Raw genomic sequence first — 27,509 nt, 5'->3', positions numbered from 1 at the left:
ATCTTCAAAAAACAACTCAAACAAACTCCATACTTAAGCATCGATTACTCCCTTAACGCGGAAATGTGAAAAACAACGTCGTTGTTTATAACATGAAACTTGTTCATCATATTTGCGTAACCACACGTTTCCGGCAATTGTGGCCGAGTTGATATCACCCAGGAGAACAGCAGCCATTAAATGCAGGGTGACAATGATTGCGCTGCGGCGTCATGCGTCATAGCGTCGTGGAAGAAGGACGGAGTGCCTACAAACGAACTGATTACCTCCCAGTGACCATTGTCAATTACAAGACAAATCTCTCACGGTTTATAAAGGTTTGTGCGCACGCGTGCTCACGCAGAGCGCATCTCCGCTCGGACCCTAGAGCCTGTGTAGTGAACAATAGTGCAGCTCTACGATATCCGAAGTAAGTCACTTCTGCAAATACAAATATTTAAGTGCATGTGAGAGTGTTACAGTGTGTGTTACTTATTGCATTTTCTGAATATTTCAGTGTTTAAGTATTTTTTGAATTTCATAAAACTATTTTCACAACAAATAAATGTGTGTACTTACTCAAAAATATACAAATATTGCAGCTACTAGTGCACACGAAATAGAGCATTGAACTTGTACTTTAAACGACTCTAGATCACTTTAGGATCTAACTTTTGGTTTAGCTGAACAAAGGTTCGTCTTCGTAACATATTGAAAATCCCTAGGCACTTAGGTATAGTGAGTCACAGACAACAAAGCAATAAACATCATGACTGCAGCTTAGTAGTTTTTGCTCTACCTAAGTATATTATGTAAATCAGCAACTCTTGTGTTCGAATCACAGTAACTTCCTAAAACTTTTTACATAGTTACTAAGTGATGAAATAGAAAATGAAACACCGGCCAAGCCATCTAAGTTTAAAATAGCACTATAACGTCATAGTATATGTGGACAAACCTCCTTTTTAATTATTTATGGTTTGTCTATTTATTTTACTTTTTTACTTTTGTCTTTTGGTTGCATTACAATGGCGTAACAAGATTGCTGTGTTTTAATTTCTATTCACATTTTTCATAAGTTTTGCCCTTTCTTTAACATCTGGCGACCGTGCGAATGGTAAAAACACATTAGAAAATCACACGCACAGCAATATCAAAATAATGGCGTCAAAAGTAACCAACGATAGGACTTTTCTGAAAGCAAAATCCAACAGATCTTGCTTAAGAACTATTATAACAAAGCTATGTAAGAAGATCTCCGAAGAATTGGAGGAAGTAAGCGAGGTGACGGACGAAATCGCGGCGAATTTTGAAAATGCTCAGATGAAAGCAAGGCAGTTGGCCATTTTGGATGAGGCTATCATTGACTGGTACTTAGAGCAGAAAAAGGACGTCGAGGAGGAATACGACACGGCAGATAAGTACCAGCATGACTTTCGTCTGCTCAAGAAAAGATTTGACAGAGCCTGTGCAGCACAGAAATCAGCAGAAGACCGTGAGGATCGACAACCCAAACGCCAATTCAAACTCCCACAATTGGAATTAGTGAAGTTCGACGGAAATATTAAAAATTGGCTACCTTTTTGGGGTCAATTCAACAAAATTCACAGTGATAGTTCTATCGATAACAGTGACAAATTTCAATATCTAGTTGCCGCCATCCCCAAGGGTACACCTGCGAGGGAATTGATTGATAGTTTTCCTCCTTCTAGCGACAGCTACCCAATGGCCATTGAACACTTGAAGCAGCGATTTGGTCGTGAAGACCTTTTAATCGAAGTGTATATTCGTGAGTTGCTAAACCTTATTCTTTCACAGGCAAAACATGAATATGAGCTGCCACTCAGTTCGTTGTACGACCAATTGACGACTCAGCTTCGGGCCTTGGAAACCATGGGACTTACCAGCGACAAGTACGCATTATTGTTGTTCCCATTGGTTGAGTCAGCATTGCCGTCGGATACACTAAAGGCTGGGAGACGTAGTTTTAATTGAAACGCCGGAAAAACGAGTGAAGTGGCCATTGGGTAGAGTCGTTGAAATAAGATGCGGCAGGGACGGAATCCCGAGGACCGCCATTGTAGAGACGGCCACGGGAAGAAGGGACGACGTCCTTTCCAGCGGCTGTATCCTTTGGAGATGTCGGCAACTACCCCTTTATGGGAAGTTTTAAGTTTAAGCAGTGTGTTCTTTTTATTGTATGTTTTTATTTTTATTTTTTACACATGCAATAGAATGTAATTTGTTTTTTCATTTATGTTTGTTTAAACTTAATTGTCGCATGCGGAAGATGTGGACAAACCTCCTTTTTAGTTATTTATGGTTTTGTCTATTTATTTTACTTTTTTACTTTTGTCTTTTGGTTGCATTACAATGACGTAACAAGATTGCTGTGTTTTAATTTCTATTCACATTTTACATAAGTTTTGCCCTTTCTTTAACAGTATAATAATTAGTACTAGGTTTAACGTAATGACATCTAAAATAAAAAAAATCTATTAATTCATTCCTGATAGGTCGGTTTGTTTCGTGAGTGAGTTGCTTTTGATGGTCGCTTTCCTATTTTCAAAACATTCGCAATCAAAGTACTCAGTTGTCCTGATTGCATTCCTTGGCGCATTATAAGTAAATGAGGTAATAAAACCGCGAATAAAATAAATAATATCGTACATAATAATATATCTTCCTCAGTATTTAAAAAAAATACCTATGTACATACATTACCTACCTTTATACCTTTATTACCATACCTTTCGGCTGAAACGAACGAACGAACGATGTACATACATACGAGTATATTATGAGGAGTATGTATTAAATTAATTCATTACATCGACTAACAAACTTTAACGGAAGTTTAATTTAACGAAAGTTAGTAAGAGCGTAAACATTTGTTGAAGTTAATTTAAAAGTTAATCCGTTAAGCAAATTGTTAACTTCGTTAATTATCGGATTAACGAGATAATAGCCACCTTTGCAAATTACCAATAGACGGAGGTTCGATTTGAATAAACCACAGTAAACCTGTTAACTTATTCTTTATCATCATCATCATTTCAGCCATAGAACGTCCACTGCTGAACATAGGCCTCCCCCAATGCTTTCCATTCCAAACTTACTCTTGGGAAAGTTTAATTTATAAAATTAAGTAGTGCCTAAGTAGACTGATTTTCAACTGCAAAATAACTAGGCGTTACTTACTTAGCTAGTTTTAAGCTTATTTGCTCAATTCAACAGAGTTAACTTAAGAAGCTTTAACTGTAAGTTACGTTGTTATTACCTCCCTATGTTATAGTATGAAAACGCAAGACAGACTACTAGAGGAAGATGGAAAAGGCTGCGGCATCGTTCTTGAACCATGATAATGAATCGTTGGCTACACGTAACACTTGTAGGTCAGCACATTAGCGTGGGAATGGACTAACAAACTGTCGATTATTGTTTTGGGGGTCAGCATTAAGGTTCCTAGATTTGTATGTTCGTCATCACGCCACTAATTACTACCAATTAAGCGTATGCAAACAAACATTACTTGTTATAATAGCACACGTAACGTTCTATGCCCATATCATTTGTAGCCTTTTTTTTGCGCAGGAAAATACTTTGCGATACCCGCCGTCCTGGGGGAGGCGGCGGATTATGTGGGACTCCCTTGTCGGGTGGCAGCAATAGCGGCTGCCAACCGACAAGTACTACAGACCACACAACCTTATACTTATACCCACTAAAAACCTGTGGTGCACCCTCTGCGTATTACTGGTACGACGCGGGTTGCTTGCGATTCCAACCACGCCGTACCCACGAGCATTTTGTAGCCTAGGTGCAGACCACCAACTTTTAGTTGGCCGTTAGTTGTATCGGGCTGTTTATCAGTACGGAGATTTATGAAAGTGCGACATTATACCGATTTGGTATCGGACGATCCTACTTCATAGAAATTAAAATCGGGCCCAACTATCGGCCAACTAAAAATCGGTGGTCTGCGCCTAGGCTTAATTAATCCCATCGGCTTGTGCTCCATAATCACAATTTCACGTTGTAGTTAATCTTGATCTATGATGATGCAGACAGATAGCACAAAATAGAAATTGTGCAGATAGTTTGCCAAAATTATAATATTAAATGATGCGCTCTACCACAGGCTCTACATACTCAGTAGTCAGTAGGCTGTTTATAATATAACTGGTCAATAAGGTAAACGGCTACTAGTTCGTGATAGTACGTAAGTTCGTAAGTTTTTTTTCTAGCTCAAATAATAAGCAAATGGAATGTTATTTATAAAAATTCTTTATAACTACAAAAACTCTATTATTTGAGCTATCTAAAAAACCAAGTACCAACATTGTGGCGCCAAAAATGAGAGCAATATGAAGCTTCAAACTCTCAGAGAGCCAAAAACAGCCGTGCGGCGTGCAAATGTTGCTCTCACCGTAAGGTTAGCGCTCCAACATCTTAAGCTTATAGAAAGGCGAAGGAACGTCCATTTGCATAAAACTTGTAATAGTGGTTTCATGTGTTCCTTGACAATTGATTTGGCTTAGAAAAAAGTTATATGAAAACGTAGAACTCCTTTAAAATTGCGATTAACTGACTCACGAAATAGCGTACATATTATTTTTCGGGTGTCCCCTGTTTCGTGATACTACCGAATCAAGGATATTATTGATAATATTTTGATGCTTGGTTTTTAAATAATTATTTATGATAATTGAAATGTAAGTTATGAAACAAATAATACATTTATTTAAGTTTCTCATGATCTAAATTCGGTATATGTTTTGTTCACTAGAATTTATATGACACAAGTTTGAAGTTCACATATATGACCAATTTTAAGATAAATTAGCATAAGTACTACCAGCGTAATTTTGGTTTTAATTCGATTTGTTTTATTTATCTTGGTTTATTTGTATGTTATATGGGATAGATAATAGTTAATTGACACAATTTGACAATAATCCATGAATTTTACTTGGGGAATTTGGAATAATCAGTATCACGAAACAAGGAACCGTATTATTGTTACTTTTTCCCAAGTTCGTGATATATAAATGTATAGTGTTAGGTACTTGTATGACACATAACATCAAAGAAATCGACATATTTTTTAGTTTTTAATACTTACCTACCTAAGTAATTAATTAAATAATTAATTTTTATTATGACTCATTCGCGTATATGGGGTTATTTTCAGGGGGGGGGCTACCCTCACTTGAAGCAGTTCCAAGGGTGGGATTAGGGGGAAGGGGGTTAGTCCCCCCCTCCACATTTCTAATGACTTGTATAAATATTTTCACATATCGTTAAAAATTAAAAATCAAAATTTTATGGGTACGAAGGGGGGGGGGGGGTTAAGGCCGCCCCACATTTCTGATGGTTATATAAATATTTTCACATATTGTTAGAATTAACAAATCAAAATTTTATACGAAGGTGCGGTGCGTACCTAGCTATACAGACTCACATTATTTCTCATGAATATTTTTTCAGGTAAGTAATATCGTCAATTTCACATAATTCTTTTAATCTAAATTTATATTATCGTTTTTAAATTTATTAAACCCATAATCATTATTAAAATATCCTAACTCGATGCATAAAACCTTATCCCGAAATAGGGGACATGAGTTCACGAACTTGGAAACAGAGCAAAATTTTATCACGAAACAGGATCCAAACAAGAGGTCCGCAGAACAATTAATATTAAAAAAAGTTCAAACAATATAACTATAATTTATGTATTAAGTTACTGTCAAAAGACCGAAGTTTAGCATACAAAAGCTTTCATACTGATATCATGCTTGGTTATTTTAAAATAAATTGTTAAAGTCGTAAGAGCCTTAATATACCGAAGTAGGGGGCACTTACCTTAGTTGTATACTTACTAAAGAAACCGCGAATAATTTTCGTCAATACATCTTCATCATTTTAAAACAGTAACTAGATAAGTCATCTTGAATCATCGAAACTATGTAAATAAATAGAATTGAAGCACATTGAAAGACAACATATTGAAAGTTACTAAAGTAAGACTAGGAAGTTCAACAGATATGACACGACCCTCAACCTTGCATTCGTAACTATCCAACTAGTGTGTTCAGATTGGTAGACAATGATGAATCCATTGTTTACAATACTCAAGTCATTCCGCCTAATCGAGTTTGGGTACGTGACCAATTTTAATCGTAATGGAACTTGGGTCCTTATAAATGACATAATTGCTTTTTTAAATTGCAATTTAAAACTATTCAATCGCAAGTTGGCTGCGGTTAACACTAATAGTAGGATCGCAAAACTTATTTTTATATTCGTTGCTTATTAGTTTATTTTGTTTTAGATGGCGTTTCGTATTCTATCGTGTTTAGTCGTCGTACTAGGATGCGTTTGTGCGGCGCCAGCGGCTGACAGCGAGTCTGTGAAAGCAGTAGTACCAGAAGACATTCAAGATACAGGTGACCTAAAGGCGGATGCTAGCACTACATGTACGTTTTTCAAACTACACACGGCGTCAAAAAATCGCACATCCCGCGACAAGCGCTTTCAAGCGTATGCATCCCCACTTCCCACCAATATTGGTACCATTTGAAAGCCTAGTTCTAAACTTCATTTCATTAAAGGAAAGGTTTTTACCCCAAAAAATGTGTCTTTAGAAGCATCCAGTGTATCTCTTAAAGCGACAGGTAGTAGACGCTTGAGCCAATGTTATGGTTATAAAACTGTTCAATCGGTTAAAGAGGACACGTGGACGATACATCATTACTTGGTTTTATCCACAAAAATTGGTCTAATTGGTCCCAGAGGTCAGCCACAACATTGGCTTTTTTCAAGTCAAATAAAATATATGGTACCTGTTGTTAAAAAAAAAATATTGAGCTTTCAAATAACACCAATATTGATGGAGCTGTGGAGCACCATGTGTGTCAGAAGAAAATCTTTTGTTGATGTCGCGCGAGGTGCGATTTCTTTGACGCAGTAGTGTAGTAAGATAGTGCTGCGCGCTCTACCCTTAAACGAGACTAAAACTTATTGGTATTTTTACAGATGGTCGCAGATATCCGGACTGGGGCGGTTACCCTGGCAATTCCTACATCACAGGGTACGGTTTACTAGATGACAAGTACAACGGATACAACAACATTGGCTACAACGGCTACGACAGTCAATATGGCGTCAGAGGGTACAACGGAGGTTACTCAGGGTACAACGGGTACACCGGTAACGCTGGCTACGGGGGTTATAAGGGTTATTCAGGCTACGATACTAGCGGACTTGGTGCATATGGCGCCGATGGAGGTTACGGCGGCGCTGTCGGCTATGGAGGCAACGGAGGCTATGGCGGCTACGGAGGAAACGGAGGCATTAACTCCTACTACGGTTACAACAACCCGTCGTATCAAGGCGCGTACCATCTCGGATACGGGTACAAGAAACCTGGCTATGGAAACATTTACAACAGTGGAATTACACCAAGTCTAGTAACTGGTTATAGAGGATATTCAAGGAGATAAACGTGTATAAAAATAGATAATACCTAACACTATTATACTACCAATGTTTATGACTGATTACATGTCAATTATCTGATAAATGAAAAGTTGCTGTAAAGCAAACATTGCCAGTGAATAGAGGCAATAACTATTATTATTTTGAAGTTATTTTACCTATTTATGTAAGCTAACCAAAGTATTATCCAAAGTAATGTTATATAGGTAGTTTTAAGTATAACAGAAGATGTAACATAATAAAATACAATTTGCATAGTTTCAAGACTTTATTATTACTAACAATGTGACATACACGTAATCATTAAATCATACATGCTAATTCATTCCAAAAATGTTTAGCAACATTTAGTTAAAATAAAAAACATTAATATGTAATAGTGTTACACTACTTAAAAGTCAGCATTACTCCAAAAGTGGACGAAAAGAGTTATGTTCCGGTTGTTATTCGGAGCCAGACACACTCGTTTGCTTCTTCATAGATTTTAAAGCTCTTTCGCGAAGTTTCTTTTCTAGGTCCTCATTGTTAACTTTTCCTTCCTCCTCCTCCTCCTCGGCCTCCTCGCTGTCGGAGGAGTCGTCCTTCTTTTTGGATGCTTTCTTATGTTTTTTGTGTTTCTTATGCTTCTTCGAGTGTTTTTTATGCTTTTTAGTTTTCTTTGATTTTTTAGGTTCGTCACTGTCCGATTCGGATTCAGATTCAGACACCTTCTTTCTTGGCTTCTTTTTAGTTACTTGATCGCTGTCTGAGGAGGAGTCGTCCTTCTCTCGTTTCTTCGCTTTCTTCTCAGGTTCGTCGCGTGACTTAGATTTGTGATCTTCAGAATGCTTCTGCTTTGACACCTTTTCTTCACCTTTCCTGGACTTTACTTCAGGCGAAGGTGGCTTTTCTTTGGATACGTCAACTTTTTTACCTCGTCGAGCTTCTTTATCCGAACTAGTGGAATCGCGTTTCGCAACTTTCTTTTTGCTCGACTTCGCATCGCTATCGGAGCTTTCAGCGTGCGAGTCTTCAGAATTATCAGCTTTCTTTGACTTAGATTGTTTCCCATCCACTTTCTCTGACCTCGAACGATCTACACTAGGATCCTTCAAACGCTTCTTTGATTTCTTGTCTGTATCAGACTCTTCTGGAATGTTCTTCTTTTTAGAACTCTTATGTTTGACGTCCTCTTCAGAACTAGATTCCGAACTCGAAGAGCGGGCCCTCTTTTTCCTTGATTTCTTTGCCAACTTTTTCTTTGAAGTCTTCTTGCTCTTCTTTTTCCTATCTTCTTCAGAGTCACTCGACGACGACTCCTCGGACTCACTGTCACTGGAGGAGCTCTCTTTTTTAGGTTTCTTTGTCTTCTTGGAGGTAACTTTTTCTTTACGTTTAAGTTTTGCTTTGCTCTTTGACTTAGCAACCTCTTCACTACTTTCACTTTCTGATTCAGTATGGCGGGATTTGCGTTTAGCTTTTTTAACCTCCTTGACTTTAGGCTCTTCTTCTTGGTGTTCTTTGCCAGAAGCGTCATCGCAAGATCTGTCCGATTTTTTGTTATTTTCAATCTCATGTTTTCTCAAGAATGGCGACGGCGTGCGTGACAGGCTCTTGGAGTACTCTCGTAGAGTAGGTATCGGTATAAATTCTTCCCTTTCATCATCAGTAGAATGTACAGCTTTGACTTGGCTATCATTTTGGGCGGCGGATTTGTCGTTGGCCACGGAAGATTCCCTGCTCGAACTGGAAATGACTCTTTCTTTGGAGAGCTCTTCGCGTGCGATTGAAATCCTTTCGGCAGACTTCTTGCGTGGTTTTTCGAGGTTTTCTGCGCAAACAAAAAACGTAAATAAATATCTACTTTATAATAACTAGAACAACAATAAAGGCCTCCACAGACCAAACGCAGGGCAGTAGCAGCGCAGTTTGAATGCGGGCCCGCGCAAATTGTAATATAAGAAACTCTTTTGAAGTGTGTCACACCAAATTTCTGCCAACCGCGCCGCACTGCAACTGCCGAACGACAAACGAGGCGGCGCGGGTGCGGGACAGAAGCGGCGCGAACGCGGGCCCGCGCTGTTGTATTACTATGGCGGCCATATTAGCATGACACACCGGACGCAGGGCGGTAGCAGCTCGTTGAAAGCGGTTTTCGAATATTTAAATTTTTGACAACCGCCCGCGTTGCAACTAGGGCATGCAATTCGGATATCCGGATATCCATATTATTCGGATATTCGCCACATTTATTATTCGAATAGCATCTATATAATTATTCGGTCTTTTCGAACAATACGAATACGTATTTCCTATTAAAAACTTGTAAAAATATCTGACCGCAAACTACTTAATAAAACTTAAAACTATTAAAACTGCAGGCAAGAAGTTAGCGGTAAGGTTAGATGAATGGACAAGTGTGCGCAATCGCAGATATCCCTTCAATCGCGAAAAAGGTTAAAGTGCCAGGCATATGGTTTCCGATGGTGCTAGTGTTATGGTGTAGTTATCTCCTGTTGTAATGAGATTTTTTGTTCGTAGTAAATCAGCAGGAGCCCAGTGACTAGGGCATGGATACCGGTATACCGGTATACCGAAATACCGGTATACCGGTCAAAATTTTCGGTATTTTGATACCGGTATTTAAGAGGAAAATACCGGTATTTCGGTTTTTCGAAAAAAGTCATCTAATTTTGCAATATCGGCAGTTTTTCAACTAATGGAAAGTCATTGATAGGTTTTACACCATCTCTTTTTATTTTTATACTTATTTTTAATATTGATTCAGATGATGATGATTCGAATCATCATATCGATTCCAATAATCGATTGAGTCAAGTCAGTTCTGCTGATATCATTAAAGCGAGCACGAGCATCTTAATAAGCACGAAAATATACGTATTAATTAATGACCCTCTCTACGTCCAATGGCTTGTCACCACACGGCTCCCAAATATTGAAAAGGGCCGTCTTAACCAGCGTATCCCTGTCAAGCCACACGAGTTGGATTTGCCTAGTCTTGTTCCCAGCCGATCCTTAACTACGGTTGCTGAAACTCTTCCCAGCACTCTCTTGAACGACTCTGTGTTATCTACTATGGCTGCTCCTCTTCCTTGCACCCTACTGCACGACTGCGTTGCCTAGCCGTATACCTGGTCCAAGGTTCGACTCCAATAATCAACAACAACAGTTTCATATTAAAACGCTGAAGAGTTTGTTTGTTTGAATGCAGCAAGAAAGAGGCGCAGCAACCGTAGTAAAGGAACGGCTGGGATAAATAAGGATAGGCGAATCCAACTCGCGAGGCTTGACAGGAATACGCTGGTTAAGGTGGCCCTTTTCAAGGCTTGGGAGCCAGCGGGTGACGAGCCATTGAACTTAGAGAGGGTCATTAATTATACGCATATTTTTTACTTTGTCGAAGATAAGCACGAAAACGGTTTGTCTAAAATATATGAATTTCGTCTTATTCATTGCAGGATTAAATGCCCTTCACCTGCCATGAAGATCAATTTTCTATACTGCAAGTCCTTTATTTATACGGTATAACCACAAAACCGGAAAAATGCCCCTTTCGGGGGGCCCCACCACACCTCCGTCGAAGTCGAAAACTCAGGATAGTCTTAATGAGCAACAAATGAAGCTATTAAAACAAAACCTTTAGGAATTATTTCCGATTTGATTAATTTTCACGTCTTATTCTACTGGCCTATTAATAACTTTTCGCAAACGGACTTACTAATCGTTCTTGGAAACATTTAAACAGTAAATAGCAGTATCTCAAGAAATACCGAAAAAATACCGAAATTTCGGTATACCGGTAATTAAAATTTCAATACCGATATCAATACCGGTATAAAACTTATTCCGGTATTCCATGCCCTACCAGTGACTCAGTTGCCCTCAGTGGTCATGGTTTCTCAACTGTCCTGAAATCTACTAAGGAGACTCCTGACACTAGCTCTTTGCAGTCTGCTGAATAGGAAGCCTTCAATGGTCATGAGTTGTTGGACTGATGAGTTTGGATAATTTGAAAGTTTATCCTTGCTTGTAGCGGAGTGTGTGGCTCTTTATTTCCTCTCTGACTGTGGGCAATGGCAAGTCTTGATAGATGAGCCTGTTGCTGATATACCACGGGATTTGGTAAATCAAACGTATGGCTTTTGTCTGGAAACGCTCGATTATGTCGAGATTGGAGTTGGCAGCTGTTCCCCACAACTGTATCCCGTAGGTCCAGATAGGTTTAAGGATAGTTATGTAGACCATCATTTTGCTACCTCTTATATGCTTTCTCCATTAAGTTTAACCAGTGGGCAGGAGTTTCTTCTGAGAGTGAAGTTTACATAAACATGCACAGATTTTTCTCCGTTCGCTTTAATACGCCATGAATGGTACCATTTCTCCATTTCCGTCAGGCTTTCCTGGAGATAGAGTGAGTCCGTGACTGGATCGTCGTGTGTTGCCATTGTTAAATTGTCGTCAGCAAAGGTTCCTGTGAATGTATTTGCAGTTGTTGGCAGGTCTGCGGTAAACAATAGGTATAGCACGGGCCCCAAGACACTAACCTGGGGTATACCGGACGTTATATTGCATAGGGCAGAACAAGGGTCTCCAGATCTGACTTCAAAGCATCTGTCTTTCAAATACGACCTAAGTATTTCGTAGAACGGACATGGGAGGTTCTGTTTCAGTTTGTATAAAAGCCCTTTATTTATGCCAGACCTTGTCGAAGGCTTGTCTTATGTCCAAGAACGCAGCTGAGCAGTATCGTTTCTTTTCTAGTGCTTCTGAGATGATGTTTATGGTTCTGTGGACCTGTTCAGTTGTGGAGTGTCTTTCCCGGAAACCAAATTGGTGTTCAGGTTTCAGATCACCGATGTGGGGCTTCATTCGTTTGAACAGTATTTTTTCGAATAGGTACCTTCGATAGCAGCGTTTTTTTTTTCAAGTAGTTATTGAAGTTGGATGATTGTATTAAGCAAATTGATCCTTATTAAAATGATTATAGACAAAAAAGTGTTTCTTTTAATTTACATTATATTGAAAATAGCAGTATTCGAAAAAATCGTTTTATTCGAAGTATTCGAATACCATAAATTTTAGTATTCGAAATATTCGAATACCAATATCGAACGAATAATGCATGCCCTAGTTGCAACTGCGCTGCTTTCAGTGTGCCTCAGCCGCGCTGCAACTGACCCGCACTGCTTCTGACCCGCGTTTGGTCTGTGGAAGCCTTAAAGGGTTGATTATATGTATTTGAATACATACCTTTCCGTGGTATAGACACGGACTTCTCCAGGCGTTCTTTGATGAGGTCGCTGGACCTCTTGTCGCGAGACTTCCTGTCCCTCGACCTCCTGCTGTCCTTGACGCTGCGCTCTTTAGACCTGTCTCTTCTGTCGCGGCTGAAATAGTTTATATTTATTAATTACCTAATAAGTTTTGACCCCATTCCTATCCGCTATAACATCAAAAATCAACTTAATCTCTTTTAATCATAAAATCTTTAATTATGCAAATAAGCTCGATGTTTGTTTAATCGCTTTGCCATAGAAAAACTTAACGAACGAACCTTGGAAAATGACATAAGTTATCTAATAATACATTTAACGGTAGTAAATTTATAACCTAGATCTATGCGAGCCTCATTGAGTGATTAAACACACTCATAAGAAAGAAAGAAAGAAAGAAAGAAAAATTATTTATTTGACAACTAAAAAAAAGTACAAAGACAATGAAGAGAAAAGGGAAAAAATATCATAACGCACAGCTACGAGCAAAGCAGTGTAATTTCTAGCTAAAGTTCAGTGTAATTTTATTTCCGTTGAAATTTATTATTGACGTAGACCGTAAGCAAGCAATACTATTGGTTAAAATGCGTTCGACTAGGACACCGTGTAAGAAAAGGTTAGAAGTTGAATGTTAGTCTTTTCAAGCTCTCTAATTCAATTAATTTTAATGTAAAACAATAAAATTGATTTTGTCATGTAAGCGTAAGCTCATAATGAGAAATAAAGAACATTTAAACCGTACGTTACCTGGATCTGTCCCTAGACCGGCGGTCCCTGGAGCGGCGGTCGCGAGAGCGGCGGCCCGAGCGGCGGCGCGAGCGGGACCGCCTGCGCGAGCGCGACCGGCGCCGGTCCCCGGACCTGACAACACATCGGCTACGTTAAACAATGTTACTGTGCAAATAAACGCTTTATTTATTCGCCATTTGCCCAAACTGCTCACTGCCCACACTACGTCTTGCGGGCCGGAAGACGTAATGTGGGCAGGCCCCCCACTAATGAGGGTTTTCGCGTATGAAAGATCCGCTAGATGGCGGGAAGTGGATGTGAGGTCTGAGTGCTGCGTGATTGGTGGATTTTGACATATCTGTCAATGTCATGTCAAAAATAACCAATCATGCAGCATTTGGACCTCGCGTCTACGTATTGCCATCTGGCGGATTTTTCATACGCGAAAACTAGTGTTGCCGATCGATAGTCGACTATCGATAGACTATCGATAGTCTATCGATAGTCAAACTATCGCAAGACTATCGATTGGCCTATCGATAGTATCGATACTGTCGATACTATCGATAGCTCAAAACGAGGCAATACTATTGAATATGTGCAATACTATCGATACTATCGATAGTATTGTTGCTCGTGAAGAATAAACTATCAATAGTATCGATACTATCGATACTATTGTCGCTTTTGAATAAAACGCTATCAATACTATCGATAGTATCGATACTATCGATTGTTCTAGACTATCGATAGTTTGGCAATTTACAATAGTATCGTTTACAATATTTGGGTATAATAGTCAATAGGCACAACAATAGGGTTATTGGAATACTTGAATTATTTCATATAGTTAACCATAACATTTAATTATATGTTTCCAAAATTGGCAATACATTTTATTTGCCGTACTTAACTAATGCAGGTAGTTTTAAATACAAGTGAGATCATTATTTTTAGTTATAATATGTTAGTTGGTAAGTCAAGCGAAACATTTGAAATATTGTAAAAATGAATTTAAACATACCCAATACTATTGCAAATTTACAGACTATCGATAGTCTAGAACAATCGATAGTATCGATAGTATCGATAGCTTTTTATTCAAAAGCGACAATACTATCGATAGTATCGATACTATCGATAGTTTATTCTTCACGAGCAACAATACTATCGATAGTATCGATAGTATTGCACATATTCAATAGTATTGCCTCGTTTTGTGCTATCGATAGTATCGATAGTATCGACAGTATCGATACTATCGATAGTATCGATAGTATCGACAGTATCGATACTATCGATAGGCCTATCGATGGAGAAGGCTTTTTCGAATGAAAACTATCGATAGTTTTACTATCGATAGTTCGGCAACACTAGCGAAAACCCTAATTGGACCGAAGATCTGGTGAAGGTCGGGTAAAGAACCTGAATGCAGGTAGTGCAGGACCAGTCGTTATGGAAACTCTTAGGGAGACCTTTGTCCAGCAGTGGACGTGCCAAATGAAGTGCGAATGAAACTTCAATAAAATTAATTCTTTTTTCCAGCCTATGACAGTCCACTGCTGGACGTAAGATCCCCCGAACAAACTTAACCACGTTCCACCAAGAAGGATTCTTGCTTGAGTTGCGGTATTTGAGAACTGGGTTTACTCCCGTTACAGCGATTGTGACAGATACTGTCACTTTAGCTTGCATTTTTGAATTCAAGCTTCTGCCGAATTACCATGTTGTGAATTTCGGAGTTCATCTATCTATCTCTTTGATCTTGCCTAATTCACTAAATGACGTGTAGTTAGTGACCCAGTTTACTGCCATGTTCCACATAAAAAATACGTCAACACCTGTGTAACGTGTGTATTGCGCTATTCATAGTTCACCTGTTACCATCTTAGAGGCTGTCAATTTACCAAATAAATACAAGTAACAATAGATGAATAAACCTTAATCTAATTTGTAATCGACTGAAAAAAGAAATCCCTTACACAATAAAATTGATAGCAAATAAAAATAAATAATATCTACCTGTCTCTGGAACGCCTTCGCGAACGCGACCGCGAGCGCCTACGTCTTTCGAGCGAACGGCGGCGTTCTCGCGACCTACAACAGAAGATTATTTATTTATTTTGCAATAAATCATTTACTTTTGGCAGTTAATTTATATTGAAATCCGACGTAATCTGATTGTACGTTTAAATGAATAATCTTTACTGTTAACTACGTAAAAGTTGCAGTATCTAGGTTGCAGTATCTAGACTGGTTTTGTGTCTAAGGAATTCTAAGTAATATAGCATGGATATTATGTAGCTTTTAAAATTAAATCAAATAATTAAAGTAAACAAGGCTCTCTGTAACTATGAGGCTCTCGATACAAAAAAAAAAGACTTGAATGAATCTTATATTTCAGTTTATTCTAATAATGAATCAAACTAAAATCTAATAGATATTTATTAAGATTTGTGCTTAAAAAAAAAGTAAACTAATTTTATTGAACATACCTCTCCCTACGCTCTCTTTCGCGCCGCCTCCGTTCTCTCTCTCGCTCCCTCTCGCGCTCGCGTTCACGCTCCCTGTCTCGCTCGCGCCGGTCCAGCGATCGGCGGCGGCTGCTGCGGCGGCGGGACTTACTCCTGTAATGGAAAATTATTAGAACAGAGTCGACAACACGTTAGACTACATTTTTGTTGTAATATCACACTTATTACAACTAGTTAAGATGCTATTTGGTTTATATGACCTTCAAGGTCAGCGCACACAGAGGTGGGAAGCGCGGGAAATGTGTCGCGATCCGGGACGATATTTTTTTTATGTTCTAGTTTTTATAAAATCAGTCAAGACAGTGGACGCCTCCCAGCGCGAGACGCGTCCACCGCTTCGCCCTGGATCGCTATCGGATCGCTTTCCCGGCTGTGTGCACTGACTTTTATAGCCCTACACTGACTTTTACTGCCCTATAGAAAGGAAGTAATACCAGGCCTGTTCATCTCCGCGAGTTTACATCGAAAACAAAACACGCACGATTGCCCCCTACAAGAGTACTATTCGACAAGGCCTCACATACGAGCGAACATTGACTCACGCACGCGTATTCTTGTGTATGATGGAAGAAAATAAAGAAAATGGTGTACTAAATACTGTGCAGTATTTAACTGCCTAAATAATAATAAAAACACAGAATGTACTTTTTTAAGTTGCCTCAAGACACTGAGAGGTAAATAAGTAGTTAATATTATTCATGATAATTCATGCTAAATCATGTATTTCCTCCGCCATTTTCTGCAGATTGGCACCTCACGTCACATCGTTTTACCGAAGTCAGCCCTATAGCTTCGGCGCAGTACCGATCACTGACGTTTGTCAACAAAACTTCTGACAAACTTGCTTGACTCTTGAGACAAGCTAAATTACACCATATTGTTAATGACATTGAGCATACATTTTTTTAAATACCTTCGCGAAGTAAAACTTCTGTACGTAGTACTTATTATTATTCTGTGGTAATACTGCCTAATAAGCTTCAATGACTTAACCACAGTCACACATAGACTCTTTTTAATAGAAAAATGGAAGTTGTTAACTAACCTCTCCCTGCGAGAACTGCGCCTGGGGCTGACACTTGTAGACGAGTCACGGTTGGAGCGATATTGGCGCTTCTTATGTGACGACCTCTTCTTAGCACTGCCATCTGTAAAAAATAAAGATGCATTTAAAATCTAGTACACAGTAAACTAAACAAATTATTATTCAAATTATATCAAATTATTATAGATGTCCAACAATGAACCGTCCCAGCTATGACATTGCCAGGAGGGCGCTACTATCTATACTGGATTTATTAGTTCCGGTTTTTGACATTATGTGTATTCGCTCATTCACAAGATTAATGAATAAAATTATAAAATGTAAATACTAACGCGACGAAACTGATGAAGATCGTCTGTCGCTTGAGGTGTGCCGTGGCTTTTCTGCCGGTTTCTCTTCCGCCGGTTTTTCGCCTGTTGCAGACCTATAACAAAATAAAACATCAGCATTGCAAGAATAAATATATCCTTGGACATTTTACACTGCGCTAAAACTAAACAAAGCTTGTACTATGGGTTAAATATCTACTTTATTTATTTTATCAAGAGTTATTGATACTTTTTGCGGATGTTCTTTTTGAGGACATATGCAATATTCGCTGCAATGCAATAGTAAAATGTACTCACTTAGCGGGTGATGCTGATCTAGATTTCTTTCCATCTTCAGCGGGTTTGTCTTTCTTATCCTCCTCCTTTTCGGTTTCCTTGTCGGCGGGGGCGGGGTCAGTAGTGGTGGAGTTTTGATTGACTTCTTCTTCTTTCGCCACTTCTTCCTTCACCTCTGGAGACTTCCCGTTTTCTGTTTGTGAAGAAAAAAGCAATTGAAAAGTTATTGCATAACATTCAGGGTATACATACAAAGGTACAACAGTCTTTTCCTTTTGCTGGATCATGTGAAATCCGAAAAATCTATGAAAAAAGAATCCTTCAAATCTAACATTGTCAACAAAAATATCCCATCCATAAAGATGAGCTATGTGCGTACGTCTCGTAGCATAGTAAACAGTGTTACTATCATACATAGCAAACAATAATAATCGAAGATGTCAAACAGCTGTACGGGTGAATTTAATTAATTTATTTACGACATCCATCAAATGGGAAGTGATAGAATTTACAATTACTAATTTTACTAAAGTCCGGCCGCCGCGCCGAGCAGATAGAATTTCGTCCAATGACCCCAAGTTACCCATCCTTATCACTCGCACGTAATTATATTGCCGTCGCGACTGTGCGACGGGCGGCCGCAGTGAGTGTGCGAGCGCGACAGCAATATAATTACACGCGAGCGGTAAGGATGGGTGGCTTGGGGTCATTGGACGAAATTCTATCTGCTCGGCGACCGGACTTTGCTAAAAGAGGTATTCTGAAGTTTTACGATAGTAAGTCATACCTTTTGCTTCTGGCACTTTGATTTCATCTACAGCGGCAGAGGTCTTCGGCGGGCTGGTGTTGTCGCGGCTGCTCTTGTCGCGGCTGGGGCTGCCCTTGTCGCGGCTGCGCCTCCGCGACCGGCGCGGCGATCCCCCGCTGCGATGTCTGAGAGATAGTGAATTATATTAGTCGAGATCTTTTGCTAACAATGGTGACAATAATCCAATCATAAGCTCATGATATTATGAGTTTATCATTTTAAATGTGTAATTACAGTGGAAATAGAACAGGGGACTTAGTGAGAGTTTACATCAAACGTCTTCACTAGTGACTGCGTAAAATAAAGACATTAAATGTATGTCGGATTGTACTATCGGCAACAGTGTTAACTACCCATTGCCGGTCATGTCGTCTCGTTCTATCGCAAAGAAACACCATTTGATCACAGCGAGAGCAAAAACGGAAATAGATAACACTGTGGCCGTGTGTACAGCGCCCTTAGAGTAGGCGCACACCGTTGATTTTTCGTCGGCCGATAGTTTAGTCGGGCAGTTGATCAGAATGGGCATGTATGGGAGTGCGCACACTACGCCGATTCGATTTGGCCGATTCTTCATACAATTTAAAATCGGGCACAACTATCGGCCAACTAAAAATCAACGGTGTGCGCCTACTCTTAGCGGATACTTTCAAGAACTAAAATCTTCATATATTTTTTTGACGCGCTCGCTAGTGACGACGTTTGAATGATGTAAACTCACACTAAGCCCTCAGTTTATGAATCTACTTGTAATTATGTAATCGAACGTTAGTAAAGTCGTGCGCAATCATTTAAAAACGATAGGTGTTACACAACTCGATAACTTTAATTCTAAACAAATACTCACTTTCTGTCTGTGGAACGATCGCGTGACCTCGAGCGTGAGCGACGGCGGTCCCGGGAGCGACGCCGCGATCGGGAGCGCGAGCGCGTCCGGCGGCGTTCCTTGTCTTTGTCCTTGCTATCCTTGTCCTTTTGTTCTTCCTACGATAGTAAAAAAAAATATTAACACCATGCCAGAACAATTCAGAACAATAATTTCATATCTAGGAGCGATACTCACCACCATACGCTTTTTTATCTCTTCCTTTTTCTGCTGCGTAAACGACTCCGGTATTCCATTCTCGCTCGCTTGAGCGCTAAGTAAAAGCTCCCACAGTTCCCCCATGAACAGACGAGCGTTCTTCCCGTTCAAAAATCCAGTCAGATTGATCTGCATTTTCTTGGGACAAGGGAACTAGGAGCCGAGGTTACGGGATCGGGAAAGAAAAAAAGGTCTCATTATTAATCACGCCTAGCTCTAAATTTTTACACCCTAATCGTAACTCTTTGATATAAGTAACTGCTGATTCGTTAACGTTTATCATGTGAGTTAGGTGCCAGTTGATTTTTATATAGAAAATTAAAAATATTTTATGTGAAAAGCCGTCAAGAGCGCCACGCGATCTATCGTTTAGTCGTGAATGAGATCAAATTGCACTGAAATGACTCTGGTAGGGAAGCGTAGGTAATGTAGGTACAGTTTGTCAACGTGTGATTAGTCTTCGTGTGGCGGGCGCGGCGGCGGCGGCGGCGGCGCGGCGGCGGGCGGGGCGGCGGCGGCGCGGCGCGGCGACGCCGGAGTCTAGGCACGACATTCGCAGTTCACTCTTCAATCTCTTGCATCTGTAAGGGTTTTGCGAACACAACCACATTATGCTGAACGCAAGCCTAACAACGGGAACTTCCCTACCTCGAGTCAGTTCAATCTCTTGACGGCTTCGACAGAGATCACTTTATTTAAACTTTTGATAAGCTAGGGAACTCCACAGCGCATATTCTCTGAACATGAGTTAGCATTGTAAGTATTTAATTTCCCCGTAAATACCGATTTAGAATGCTAAGGCCTCCGAAAGAGTGGAGCCGGCGGGCGGCGGCTGCGGTCGGCGGCGGCGGGCGGGGGCAGCGACGGCGCGCTAACCGGTGGGGACCATAGAAATATCCATACGCAATCAATATACATATGACACCATACTTCAATTGCAGTTTCTTTTGTACAAAGAATAGCAGTACACACAGATTGTTTAATTTAAATACTGATACGAAAGAAAAGAAACTGCAATGATTACATTCTCGCATTAATATGTAACGAATAAAATAATGAAATAGATTAACCACCTTTTCCTCGAGTTGATTGTTGACGTAGTCGATGACCACGTCGTCTTCCATCTTCAGGATTTCTGTTATCTTCTGTGTGATCCACGGCTTCAGCACATCCAGCTTTACCTTCGACATGTCCACCTGGAGAATTTTTGGTATTATTATTATCAAGAACATTACCTGCTACAATCTCTACTAATACCAATATTGTGTAGCAGTAATGGCACTGACTGAGATAGTGATGTTATGTACACAAGCCTCAGTATACAATACTTACAAAAATAAAATTCTACTTTTATTTGCACACATTGATGTGTTTAACTACTAAAAGTATATTAAACTCTTAAAATATCTACAACTTATGAGCAAATCTTAGTAAACATATCAAACAAACCTGCTGTGTCAAACAATCGCCGAACTTCATTTGTTTCATGAGCTTCTTCTCCTTGTCGCTGAAGCGGGTGTCCTGCTCAGTGCTCGTGCCCTATAAACACCCAACAGCATTAGAAAATGACGTAATAATTTCCTACACTCGGAACTTTTAAATGTGGGATAACAGCATTCAATAATAACATAAAAGTTGACCATGTGGTATTTTACAGTGATTATTACCCTAAAATACCACACATGTAAAATTACAATTGCAGAATGTCATACTTACACAAAAATGTTAACTCAAGAACAATACCATGAAAATGAAAATGGCATGTTCACATTACAATGTTTACTCGCAACTGCAAAACTATTTACTGCAATATTTAAATAACCATTGAGGAACAGCTGCCGTACTCTAGTCAAATAGTTGTCAACTATCAAAATCTATGTATGGTCTTTGAATGAATCCATTCTTCTGCTGCTATCACAGACATGGTAAGATATTAAATTGTACCAAGCAATTATTGTTAGTATACCCAGTAACTCTTACGAATCAAAGCCATGTCAGTTAAAAAGTAAGAACACAACAGAAGTTTCTAAAACGATGAAAAATTAACATTTTCTTATGACAACTATCATTCTTAATGAAACAGGTAAAGGTCGCTTAGAAATAATACCTGCAGCTAATCCTACAGCTTAGTTGATGTTCGGGATCATTCAAACTATTTCTATATCTTTATATTGAAAATTATGTATCCGAAAATACTATTTATTGCGTAAAATTGGATGTGAAGCCAAAGAAATCGCACATGGAAACTGATATCAGGGGCGTGGGTTGTGTGCACAAACCTCGAGCATCTCATCACATTTATCTGTAGGCTATATACTGTAATAATAACTCACCGTGTACATCATCATCATCTTGTTAGATTGCCAGAAAAATCAATATAATCCTTACGACAAAATGGCTAGGGTTAGCCCCCGCCAAGCGTTATGACGCCGAACCTTCAACGCAAACGAAACTATATTCACTTAAAATTATATATCGTCCGTAACTGCTTTGCACTATAGTAAAAGCACATCAACACTCAAGAAATTACATTTCCATAGCGTAAAAATACAATAATTCACACAAAAAGAACCACCACATCAATGTGATCGACAGCCATTTTGGAAATGAATGATTCGTTTCGTTTTCGTAATAAAAAAAAAAATTGCTGGCCAGTGGTGTTGCAACATTCATTCAAACGACTATTATTTTAAATCGAATAAAAAAAAATCTACCTTTACCGAGTATCTTAATTTTTTTATTAATTTTAAAACTTTTTTAACAACAAACTATTTTTTCCGCTAGTTTCCACCTTCAGAGCCCCGATGACGGTAATTTTTAACGTTTCCAATCATGTTTCCAATCCAGACGCGCTCGCTTCATCGATTCTGCGATACGATTGGTCAAAACAGCTGACTAACTATTGGTCAAAACAAACAGCGTACGTCAGCTGTTTTGACCAATCGAAGGTATCGCAGAATCGATGAAGCGCGTCTGGATTGGAGACATTAAAATTACCGTAATCGGGGCTCTGGCTTCATCATCAGAGGTGGAATTGTGTAAAGCACAGATAAGGATAGATGCAGCATGTGTCAAAATTTGTATGAAGCCGAGCGTGCCACTTTTTAAACGTCATTAGTGTCATTTTAGCGAATTTTAGTGATTGCCGTAACGTAAAAGTAATCGTATCATCGTACTGCATTCGCAAAGTCATCGAATGATATCGTGTGACTCGATTCAAAAATTAATTAATTCCGATAAAACTGATATTTTGTTAAATTTATAGCTAGTCTGACTGTGGATTAAAATAATTATGTAGCGGTAGACGTTATTCTACAATTCTACATTATTAATTTGCAAATAATATTTTTGTTGTACCTAATGTTTATGAAAGTGATGATCGTTATTCCATTATGTTAAATAGTACTACTAGTAATTAATACTTAATTCCATACTTTTAAATATCCTAGTAAGTAAATGACCTACTTTCATAAAATAAAGACTATTTTACTCAAGCTTTTTATTTTTAATAAATGTAAAAATGCGTAGTTTTGCCAATACGTTTTTTTTTCATAAAGCTAAGTCAGGTACCTAGTTTAGAAGATATTTCTAAACGACAAAATCTCGGGCGTCGTATACATAGTAGTAATAGTGTATACTGCGATCACTGACCTAACTTCTTGATTTGTATATTTCGACGTTATACAGTGCACTCTGTCTTCCGCGATCACTGATCTAACTTGTTTTATAATTCTTCTTCTGCTACTTTATTCTAATTAATTACATATTTGTTATTCGTTCGTTGCTGTTAATTACAATTCTCAATCCGTAAATAATTTCTTCTCTCTACCGTGTTCGTACTACTGTCCTCGTAAAATCATCGTATCCGATTGTTGTAATCGGATTACATGAACATCACTCGACCATGTATGTCCATTTGGACATATCGGAATGGCACGCTTTGACTAGCAACTTGCTGTATCTACTCTAATCCATATCTGTGGTGTAAAGCAATCATAATCATTTGACAGTTCATAACGTATAGTTCCAAAATATAGTTCCAAAATACTGAACTGTCCTATGCATGACATTGACAGTGGGGCGCCACCGTCAATACCGGATCGCTAGTTCCGATTTTTGCCATGTTGGAAACCATATAGTTGAACGATGGTAGCGCCCCCCTGTCATTGAGTTTGGCGGGACAGTTCAGCGTGGGTCATCTATACTGGACTGTCCTGTCGATGACATTGACAGTGGGGCGCCACCGTCAATACCGGATCGCTGGTTCAGATTTTTGCCATGTTGGAAACCATATAGTTGAACGATGGTAGCGCCCCCCTGTCATTGAGTTTGGTGGGACAGTTCAGCGTGGGTCATCTATACGATAAAGTCAGTTAAACAAAGCGTTTGACAGAATAATCGTACGTTATGAACTGTCAAATGATTACGATTGCTTTAAGCCGGGTTGACACGTTACGAGACAGCTCGGACCGAGTCACGTCCGAGTACACTCGTACGAGTCAGCGTCATACGAGTGTACTCCTATAGTGGTTTACACGTTCATAGTGTACTCTTATCAAAGCTCATTCAATTTTGCACCAATTTTGTGTCAACTCTCGGAAAACACTGATCTGCTCAACATGGAACAGACTGATCTGCTGTTGCAAGGTATCACAGTTGTTGCAGATATACTAATAAAAGAATTGAACAATATAATGCGCTCAATAGCGGCATTTCGGGCATCTTTGATTTTATACTCTTTAAGTCTCACGTTCCACAGCACTTCTTCTTCTTCATACAGTTCCACGAACCTGACAGTATCACGTTCCGACCACTTTTTCCTTGACGCCGCCATTATTTTTAATTAAAATTGTCCGAGCTCAGATCCGAGTGATAGAAAAAATAGAGCAGCGTCCTAGTCCGCTCTGTCATAGTACATTCGTACGAGTGCGCTCGGATTACATGTTTAAAGCCGATCAGTGTTTTCCGAGAGTTGACACAAAATTGGTGCAAAATTGAATGAGCTTTGATAAGAGTACACTATGAACGTGTAAACCACTATAGGAGTACACTCGTATGACGCTGACTCGTACGAGTGTACTCGGACGTGACTCGGTCCGAGCTGTCTCGTAACGTGTCAACCCGGCTTTACAGATTAGACCCTGGCTTATGACTTTTTTTTTGAAGGGACGCGCGCTGGTAGCTTCTTCTTCTTCTTTTTTGTTCTTGGCAATACTCGTCGAGGCCGACTTGATTTGTGCCATCGCTGGTAGCTTGAAGAGCTTTTCCAGCTTCACCGGGCAGAGTGGCGACATGAAGCTAAAGATAAAAATGGAGGCCAGACTTGGAACAAAAACTTGAGTCAAATACCTACTTATCTCTATCTCGCTCTCTGTGGGCCGACCTCTCTTTTTAGTGTGGACTGTAGTATTGCTATTATATCTCCTTATTTAAATCTTCTAGTAAATTCTTTGAAATAGCCAATTCACTAACCAAGTACAATCCCAATGAGGATCATTTCGATTTTTAGCTGTGAATGCAGATTAAATCTATAAATTTTATAGGGCTAAGAAATCCTTAATACACAGTCCAAAAATTTTTGTTCTACGACAAAAATTGACGAAGTTATGGCCAAATTACTAAAAAAGTTCACTGACCGCCCGGCGCGAGGACGATGACGTCACTATATCCGATCCGAACGCTGCCGGCGTACTGCGTGGATAGAAAATATTTTTTTCTAGCCAAACTATCAGTTTTAGAGAAAAACTTGTAATGACATTTATTCATCAGAATAAAATAAGCTATCGACAGGTAATTTTTAAAAATAGAAATTGTGAAAAATAACGCAAAAAATCCATACGCTCATATGATTCAATGGAACGCAGAGTCGCGATTGGGGTCTCCGCGGTGGTATATTTGGCGATTTATTCAAATAAAGTGTTCATAAGTGTTGTTAGTCATATCTTCTTCCAAGTAAAATATAAAAATGTATAAGTATTAATTTATTTACTTCTAACAATAAGGTAGGTATAGCTGAGGCAGATACACTCTGCCTAAGCTACAAGACATTGCTATGAAGATCATTTCGATGTACACGCAATACCTACCTGTTATTTAGTTTTTCTGAGTTAAACCTACGTAGGTACCTACCTATTTAAAAGAAAGAAAGAAAGATATTCGCCGTTCCCATGGGCGGGCCAGCTGCTGCTGGAAAGGACAGCTGCTCCCTCCTGGAAATCTATTTAATCTTAGCCTAGAAGCTGGGTATGACTCCCCCGCTCCCCTCCTCTCCCCAGGTCATAAGCTGGGCATGACTTCCCCCTCGGCTAGAAGTTGGGTATGATTTACCCCCCCCCCCCCCCCCGGCCCAAAACTGGGTATGACTTGACCCCACCCCCTCCCCCCAGGCCATAAGCAGGGTATGACTCCCCCTCGGCCAGAAGCTGGGTATTACATACCCCCCCCCCAGGCCACAAACTGGGTATGACTTGCCTCTCCCCCCCTCCCACCAAGGCCAGAAGCTGGGTAAGGCTTGCCCCTCCCCCCAGGCTATAAGCTGGGTATGACTTATCCCCCCCATCCCCCCCAGGCCAGAAACTGGGTATTAGCATCATATTATGTATTATTATGTTCAATACAAACAATCATTAAGTTACACTCACCCCAACTGCGTCTCCGCATTGCATCGAATCCTATGAAAATGTGGTTTTTGGACATAGCGTAACTTATTTTTCACAATTTTTATTTTTAAAAATTACTGGTCGATAGGTTACATTCTTTTGATGAATAAATGTTATTAAAAGTTTTTTTCTAAAATTGATAGTTTAGCTGGAAAAAAATATTTTCCATCCCAATAGTACGCCGGCTGCGCTCGATTCGGATATAGTGACGTCACGCGGCCCTGCGTACGTTGACTTTTAGCGGAAAAAACGGCCTATGTTTATTACTTAATATCTTCGTAAGTAATGGTCCGATTTGGATAATTCAAAAAGATATGTCTTTCTTATGTCTTAAAGATTAACGTAGATACTAGTTTTATTGAATTTTCTACAACAGTACTGATCCTCATTCCTGGGAAATCGGTACCATGTGGCAACATCGGCCCAATCCTGCTCATCCATCATGGCGGTTGTTTTCTATTTTGTTTACTATGCAGTTAATTTCGTTTGAGATTTTTTACAGGACCTAATCATTGTTTTATCACAAGAAATGGTGCAAAATTTTGTAGTGCGTGGTTGCGGTAGTACGTGGTGTCCCGGAAGTAACTTAAGATTCCACGCGTAAGTTTTTATTTCGTGATTTCCGACATTGGATCATTCATTGTAAACATATTTCTCTGTATTTTCACAGTAATTTCTTCCTAAAACGTTTTACCAGTATTTACACTTATTATTTAATGATACCTATGTCAAGAAATAAAGATTTTATATTGAGTTTCATTGACTTTGAGCAAATTTTTTTTTTTTGTTTATTTAGAAAGAGAGAGTCTGCCCACAGAGAGCGAGATACGTAGGTTGTGCTTCAAGTAGGTATTCGGAGTGTGGCCTTCATTTTTATCTATAGCTTCATGGTCACAAGTGTCAAACTGTTAAAAGTGTCAAAATTCAGTCTGTTTTTTTGGGGTTCAGCATAGAGATGGGTTATACTAGGTAAATTTGATACTAGGTGCACCTATTCCTAGTATTTATTAATACTCGATCCAAATACCTATTCCACCTAGTACGTAGTAATTTAGCATACTTGACGCAACTAGTGCGGACTAATCCACGTAATATGACTTTAAAATACAATTTTTTTTTAAAAGATACAACCGTAGTATGAATAATGCAATTTGAAATTGAATAATAATTCCTCCCTTCATACTTCAACAGGCTAAGGACTGTCAACTTAAAAGTTAGCGTTTTTAAAAGATATCAATTTCATAAAAATATTTGTACATATTTTTTCTTATTTACATGAATATGGTTTGA

The 27,509-nt window shown here is 39.2% G+C and overlaps 2 protein-coding genes across 3 annotated transcripts; one reads left to right on the top strand and one right to left on the bottom strand.

The window, feature by feature from the left end:
• The first annotated feature begins 298 nt into the window (after nucleotides 1–298).
• Nucleotides 299–7,741, top strand: LOC135088657 (keratin-associated protein 19-2-like). The gene is made up of 3 exons (XM_063983587.1): nucleotides 299–409; nucleotides 6,317–6,461; nucleotides 7,021–7,741. Exons 2-3 carry the CDS (start codon nucleotides 6,317–6,319, stop codon nucleotides 7,485–7,487), a joined length of 612 nt encoding a protein of 203 aa, XP_063839657.1. The 5' UTR covers nucleotides 299–409; the 3' UTR covers nucleotides 7,488–7,741.
• LOC135088656 (serine/arginine repetitive matrix protein 1) lies at nucleotides 7,732–22,187 on the bottom strand. 2 transcript variants are annotated; one of them, XM_063983585.1, is made up of 14 exons: nucleotides 21,894–22,187; nucleotides 21,010–21,099; nucleotides 20,634–20,756; nucleotides 19,540–19,713; nucleotides 19,324–19,460; nucleotides 18,456–18,601; nucleotides 17,690–17,861; nucleotides 17,396–17,487; nucleotides 17,064–17,166; nucleotides 15,980–16,111; nucleotides 15,507–15,581; nucleotides 13,503–13,616; nucleotides 12,733–12,869; nucleotides 7,732–9,292 (listed from the first exon to the last, which is right to left on the bottom strand). In XM_063983585.1, the coding sequence occupies exons 1-14, from the start codon at nucleotides 21,909–21,911 to the stop codon at nucleotides 7,926–7,928; spliced, it is 2,880 nt and encodes a 959-aa protein (XP_063839655.1). In that variant the 5' UTR covers nucleotides 21,912–22,187; the 3' UTR covers nucleotides 7,732–7,925. The 2 variants fall into 2 exon arrangements, with proteins under 2 accessions (XP_063839655.1, XP_063839656.1); XM_063983586.1 differs by lacking the exon at nucleotides 15,507–15,581.
• Nucleotides 22,188–27,509: the final 5,322 nt, after the last annotated feature.

This window comes from Ostrinia nubilalis, chromosome 4, assembly GCF_963855985.1.
Source record: "Ostrinia nubilalis chromosome 4, ilOstNubi1.1, whole genome shotgun sequence".
In the NCBI taxonomy this organism is placed as follows: Eukaryota; Metazoa; Arthropoda; class Insecta; order Lepidoptera; family Crambidae; genus Ostrinia; species Ostrinia nubilalis.
Note: the sequence above shows the minus strand (reverse complement) of the source record. Positions and strands in the feature narration are given on the sequence as shown.

What these genes read in the sequence shown, in the direction of transcription:
- LOC135088657 (XM_063983587.1), top strand. Translation starts at nt 6,317, where the DNA reads ATGGCGTTTCGTATTCTATCGTGTTTAGTCGTCGTACTAGGATGCGTT. An exon ending in GGCGGATGCTAGCACTACAT is followed by an intron (nt 6,462 to 7,020) that starts GTACGTTTTTCA and finishes GTATTTTTACAG; the next exon opens with ATGGTCGCAGATATCCGGAC.
- LOC135088656 (XM_063983585.1), bottom strand. An exon ending in GCGATTGTTTGACACAGCAG is followed by an intron (nt 20,757 to 21,009) that starts GTTTGTTTGATA and finishes AAAATTCTCCAG; the next exon opens with GTGGACATGTCGAAGGTAAA. An exon ending in CAAAGTGCCAGAAGCAAAAG is followed by an intron (nt 17,862 to 18,455) that starts GTATGACTTACT and finishes CTTCACAAACAG; the next exon opens with AAAACGGGAAGTCTCCAGAG.